The following is a 6900-nucleotide window of genomic DNA, read 5'->3' as shown; positions in this document are numbered from 1 at the left end:
AAAAAAAGCTCAATTGAACTACAACAAAGGGCATATATGCTATGTTAAAAACTAAGATAAAATATTTTAATAGCCAGTAGAACCCCGTTGAGCAGCACTAACTTGAAGCCATCAAGTACTTGAAGTTATCACTCCACCATATCTGTGATTGTATTGGCCTAAGATGGTCTCCCATTTGAGTCTAGAACATACTGATACATGGAGGAGTTCATGGTTGATTTAACAACGGCAAGATATCCATGTCCAGTTTCTACAATCATAAAGGCTCCAGCACTGTGCTTAACAAATGTACAGTATAAAGTATGCCAATGTTCTCTACTTGGTTTTCATCAAACAAGAAGTTATTATTCACACTTCACAGTCATTCTTTTCCAAGTCTTGTGTTTAGAGGATGCAACGTTGGAAGCCTCTTAGAGAGAAGAGGATTCTTTCTGGCACCCATCCCAAACTAAAGCTGAGGCCTGTAGAGTCTGAGATGTAGGGATATTTCCCATGTCTGCTTGGATGGCAAAACAAAACGTATCATGTTATAACATGATTACTTTACTGTAGTAAAAATAAGGAACATAAACCGTTTTCTTCTTTAAATGAGGACACTGTCCATGCAGCAGATTACAGAAATGACTTATTAGGTTGTACTTCATTGGAATGCTTGTGACGGTGAAGCTTAAAGTACACTGAAATTGTTGACGTTGCACCCTTAAACCAGTCAGGACAACATGTTCGTATTCTCCCAGTCCCAGCAGGGCATATAGCCATTTATTTTAATTATAGTTTTTAGAAGACAGGTAGGCCATAGGAGTAACCACTAGTACCTGATAACCAAAAGCAACACACACTCAGACACACAATCTCACTGTGCGCACGCAGGTGACATGAGTTACTTATAACTGTCCCACATTCGTGTGTGTACAACAATAAATCAGAGCAGAATAATTATTTCTCGACAAAACAACTGATATGTCTCTGCAAGATGAGAATAATTTCCAGAAAAAGATATTTTTAGGTTGCAACACAATCTGCATAGAGTTTTGTGTTTCATGTTTTTACTATAAACCACATGAAGTTGGAATGAGATACATTTTACGTTTTTACAATAAAACTATCCTGTTATAACACGATAAAGTCTAATTCTTTTTATCAAATTAAGGTGACAGCTCTATGCTTCTGCAACTTACCTTGCTAATAACTACCCTCTTAATACCTGTAGAATTAATGCAAATACATAGTTTTCAAAACACTGATTTTGTATTTTAGCTGAGTTTTTTTTTTTTAATCTATATATAAACAATGACAGTGTAATTTTATATGTTATTAGCTTTGTATTGATCCAAGTTTAGGACCTTGGAAGGAACAGATGTGTTCACTTCAGTAAAAAAAAAAAGTTATTTAAAGATTAATTTATACAAAAACATAGTTGATTACTCCTGATTTTAATTTCAAAAGGGAAGATATTCAAAGTTTTTAGTTTTAAATAATGAATCTCTACCTCCTTTGATAACTTTGTTAAAGTTTTGTCACTGTTTTAAAATAATCTTTAAAGCTAAACATGGCAAAACTAAGAGCAAAATAAAAAAACTTTTCTTATGAAGATCAAATATAATATCTTCTATTAAACCAATCTGGAAATCAGCTGTAAATAGTTTTAATATCGACAGAAAATCCACTATCCAGTAATGCATCATTTGGTTTGAAAGCAGCTAAAGCTGTAATCGTCTATTAACTTTCACCAAACACAAAATTCACAACGGAGTTTAACATTATGACTGGGATTTCTACTTACCAATAATATCAGCCACTGTTATGCAGCCATTAAGAAAAGAAACAGAAAATAAATAAAATATAAAAACATAAATAAATTTTTCAAAAAAAGTCATATTACTCGGTTCTTGACTGATTGAAATAAAATAAACCACTACTCTGTTTCGTTTGCTTTGCATAGTGGAACATAGGCTATGAAATTAGCGGTGTGAAAATCATATGTGGGTGTGATTTTATTGTATGTTGTGGTGCAATAAATCTTTTACTGCAACAGGAGGACTAAATTTTATAGCCTTGTACCTTGTGGAAGTGGGAAAGAAAGGGTGTGCAAGCAGCAGCGGGCAGAGATGAGCAGATGTGGTGGACGGGACTGACCGTGTTCAGCTGCCACTTTGAGCGTAGCTTCTGAGTGACTGGATCCGAAAGGATTCCTGATGAAGCGGCGTCGCCTCCTTAAATCGTCCTCCCAGTAGTCCAGGCGCCAGAACTCCCTCGGTCGGCTGCAGCGAGACAGAGGTAGCACATATGTTAGCAATTACCAGCCAGCATGGTATAGCAGCCCAGCATTAGCACTTGGTCCATGCAAACACACATAAAGCCTGCATTGTGTTTGGCGTTTCTTTTTCATATAACTCTCAGTAAGACTCATCAGATTATTGCCTCCAACTCCTGACATTGATATGATGTCTATCCCAGAAGTAAAGGTGTCCCCTTCTCTTGCAACCCCCCCCCCAAAAAAAAACTTTGTTTTGAAAAGTTGAACAGGGTGAGTGAGTACCATCACACTTGAATGAGCACACAACACTGATCATTTTCCACACACTTTGGGGACACGTGCTTCCATTCTAGGCTCATTTCAAGCCCAGCAGGATACCTCTTGTCAAGACTCATGGCTAGCAGGATAAGGAGAAGGCCATTACAAACATGGGGGAAGGCAGGGGAAAGAATTACTAATATTAATCACTGTCTATGGCCCCCATTTTTCTTTTTAACATCTCCATTTACCAGAGCTGGTCAGCAAGTTGTTCAAGTCTTTAAATACATAAAGTATTACTGTAACTTAAAGTGAGAACTCACTGTGTGTTTAGGATTTAGTGTGTAAAGTGTACTTTGTTTCAATTGAATCAATTTGAAAGGTTTAACCAAATTATAATTTGTTATCAAGCATGGCATGAAGGCTCAACAAAAAGTTTTTAAAGTTTGATAAACCCCACAGATATTCATTTATCAATGAGATAAAAAGTAAATCCACTTTTTAGTTTTTACATGTAAATACTGAATGCATTTGGATGTGTGTACGTGTCTTCAGTAAGACTAAATCCTGACTGATTCAGTAGAAATAGTTACATTACTTGGAACTAACTAGACATTATCAAGAGACAAGCAATCAGAAAAATCAAGAAATCTTTTATGTTTTAAGATGTGGAGTTGAAATAAATTTTGATTTAACATAAATTCCTTCCTGCAAATGTTTCTTTTTTCCATTTTTAAGACGTGTAAAGTGAAAATGGCTTTCACTGGTCAGCAGGATCCACTCTCGTTATACATCCAGTTAAACATGTGTAACCCAAAACATTTTTCCCTTTATAAAAAAAAAAAAAAAAGAAACAAGACAAAGCAGTTCATAAGAAGCCGCAGTGCGTCCTGGGATTTCAGATGCTTTAGGAAGACAGTTTATGGTGTCAGTGGCATAGGCTATGACGGGAGAACCCCAGCATACTTTATGTGACCTGCTCTTGAACGCTGGTCTGGCTGGGGGCTCCTCACAAATCTTCAGTCCAGCACCAATGATCACACAGGGGCCTCTAAAAGGGAAAGTAGCTTTACGCAAAAAAAAAAAAAAAAAAAAAAATTTCCAAGCGGCCTTTTAAATTCTAAAGAGAAAATGGACGTCCTAGCTAATAAAAGCCTTTGATTATTTTATGTATTACTAATAAAAAGCCAAAAATAAATGAAGAAAATTCTGTCTCAAAAAGCTGATCAATGAATCGACTTTTTCTGTTGCTTATGTTTTAAGCGTGGATGTAAACCTGCCTGTGAGAGTTACATATTTCAGAGGGCAGTGAACTACAATGTGAAAGTGCTGAGCTCAGTCTTGCCTGGTTGAAGAGGAAAAGTGAACGCGGCTCCAAATAATGCAAGTTGGAAAGAGTCACACAGGACAGAGGTGTGTGCAGGACCAGATTTCTCTGCTGTGACAAAGACGGTGCTCTGTGTTTGCATGTGATAGGCTTGCAACACAAATGGCTACTTCATCATCCTGCCTGCAATGGTATTCATCTATGAAAATAATTATCAAGGTTGTGTGTGGCACACAGTCTCTTGGAAGGTGGGGATCTGTCTGATTTGCACAATGCACATTAATCCGTCAGGACGAGAAGCGAAGCCTGGTGTAATTAGTCATGGCGTTGGAAGGGGTGGGGATCACCTACGCCAGTCATATTCATCCACAACAGGCGACAGCGGAAGCCCTAATGTTGCAGTCCAAGCAGAAGTGGATGGCAGATGAAAGATACCTCGTCATCAATCCCTGATGAGAGTGCCGCCATAACAAGAATGGAGATGTACAACGCTATGCAACCCCCATACTGAATACTGAGTGTGTTTCCACAAAGATAATAAATAATTCAGAGCTCATCCATCCTCACAGGGCATCCTGGGCAGAATTTACAGAGGCACCATTCTTCAAAATAACAACAATTAAAATAACAAAAGGGCCAGTGTTGCACCGTGGCTCACGTCAGCCACTTGTGTAATTAGTAATTAGTTTGGTCATAAAAGGTGTCTGGAAGGCCTGCTCGATAAGCTCGAAGTGGCTGCTGATAAAAGTGGTGCAGAGACACAGAGGTGATTCTTTTTCTCTTTTTAATATCTGAATAACACATCTATATGTGTTTGCAAGTCAAACACAAAGCTTTGTGCTTGTGTTCGTAAAGGTGAAACTGTTGATACTTTTTTTGTTTGTTTGTTTTATGTACATAAAACTATGTCTAAAACTATTTGTTTCATCACTGGCTAGTGATGAAACAAATTCCAAAAAAGTTACGTGACAAAGCAAATGATATTGTTTTTGACATCTTCTGAATGTTGATTTAACATTGAAGAAGCTGAAGTTGTACATTTTAAGGAACAAGAAAAAGAGAATGAAGGATTGGAGTTCAAGTGTCTCCCTTTATGATTCTCTTTCTGCTTTATCAACAAACAAAAAACAATTTGCCTTTAATTTAACAAACCCAATACAGACCAAAAGCAACACGGCAAGGCTGTGTCTTACTGTTGGACTTTAAGTTGCACTACTGAATTGTTCATTTACATCAAGTAAGGTTCGGTATGGTTGAGGTAGATTAAAAATAAATAAAAAGTGATAGGAGTGTTCAGGACTAATGCAATGTTTATTTAGAAATTTAAACGTTTAGTCCAGTGCAGGGCCAGATGAATTATATTAACTATGTCTTCTACAGTAAAAATTTTCCAGAAGGATTAATGCCAAACCTGCAAAAAGCAGAAACATTTAAGAAATGCATCATGATATGGCAGCTGATAACTTCTAATTCATTTATTAAAAGCATTAGTTCAACAAACTGACAGCTAGCTAGAATGCTAAGATATTTGTTGTTGGCATTGGTTTTTATAATCTTCCTTTTATATTTATATAATATTTTGAAATGAAATGTTAGTTTTTGGCTACACTAGCTCAAATTCCCTGAAGGAGTGGTTAGGATTTAATATTACAAATAAAGCACTAATCTGTCACTAAGCAACTAAAACAAACTGTAAATTCATGCCCTTTCTGTTAATCATCATATGGTACATTAATGGGATCAAGCAGTGCAAATTGTTGAGCATGTGCCTTAAAATGGCTTATCAATATCAAATGGACAGTTTAAACATGTTAATAGATTCTCTCTGCAGGTCCTGAAAGTTTGATAGCAGCTCTGCTTCAATGGTGCTATTGCTTGTTTGGTGACAAGGACAAATGACGATGATCCATCAGGATGAATTCAGACAAAACACAGACAAGTTGAAGTTTTCTCATCAGTTTCGGTCTTTACAAGTTTGTGTGTGTGTGTGTGTGTGTGTGTGTGTGTGTGTGTGTGTGTGTGTGTGTGTGTGTGTGTGTGTGTTAAAAAAGTTATACTAGAAATAAGTGTTAAATCATCCTTAGGGAAATCATTTTCCCTTCCTGATTTTTTGTTATTAATTTTTTAAAATATTATTTCAGTGGAAGTCTGCATTTTGGGGGACTGACGGTAAATATAGACAGGTATCGAAAATAAATACAGTTATGCGTGGGTTTACATTCACAGCATCTTGATAGCATGAGAATGATAACATGACCTTTATTATAGTATGCAGAGTGGATTTGCTTTCATATATCACTACAAGCGACTGCACTTTGGCACAAACAGTCATTCATAACCTTTCTGCTAAATTAATTTGGGTACAGTCAATGAGACCTGCATATGAACTGGAGATTTCCCCCCTTGCTTATTCTATCTTAATGCCAGTTCCTATTGGCAGCCCTCAAATTGCTCAAACATTGCTGCTATCCCCAAGATCATTTTGCTTTGATTTGCATAAACCATGTGTTTAGAAGAAACAGGAGAGCAGAGGGAGATTGGGGATTTGTCATGTTGAGGAGCGGCTGCTGGAGCACTGGCTCTTTGTCAAACGGTGGCAGCGATGGCTTCGATGGGATCTCCAGGCTCAAATTAAAATGAAACAGGACCAAACACCTTCCCACTGAAATTGTTAGGCATGATTAAGTTGCACAGGAGTGATTTTCTACTTGTGCATTAATGTCTATCCTTCCCACTCCAATGGGTTGTACAAGAGACCGTCTTACATGTGTTAATTCACCTCAGCTAATGTTGTTTACAAGACACGGAAAAGGTGATGCTGGGGTCACCGACATGAAAACGTTTCCATCTTATCCTTTCAAATCACAGTTTGCATGTAATTTTGTACATCCTAATAATAAATTAACTTCTTTTTCCATTCATCAGATGAAATCAAACGGTACATCAACATATCTAAACCGTTTTATGCAGACATGTTTACATCGTAAAAAAATAAAAATTCTAAATGTAAACTTAAATGCAAGTTGGTATCCTTTAGCTTGATCACACATGTTTGGTA

General features: G+C 36.9%; 1 protein-coding gene across 1 annotated transcript in view; it reads right to left on the bottom strand.

Moving 5' to 3' along the window:
* The window catches only part of lrba (LPS-responsive vesicle trafficking, beach and anchor containing), a 181672-nt gene that overhangs the window by 77503 nt on the left and 97269 nt on the right, over positions 1 to 6900 (bottom strand). Inside the window, exon 37 of the mRNA XM_079264531.1 lies at positions 2137 to 2261. Within this exon, the coding sequence (XP_079120657.1) occupies positions 2137 to 2261 (125 nt within the window). The remainder of the gene's footprint in view (positions 1 to 2136; positions 2262 to 6900) is intronic.

This window comes from Telmatherina bonti (genome assembly GCF_933228915.1).
Source record: "Telmatherina bonti genome assembly, chromosome: 3".
Lineage (NCBI taxonomy): Eukaryota > Metazoa > Chordata > Actinopteri > Atheriniformes > Telmatherinidae > Telmatherina > Telmatherina bonti.
This window is presented reverse-complemented; position numbering and strand designations above follow the sequence as displayed.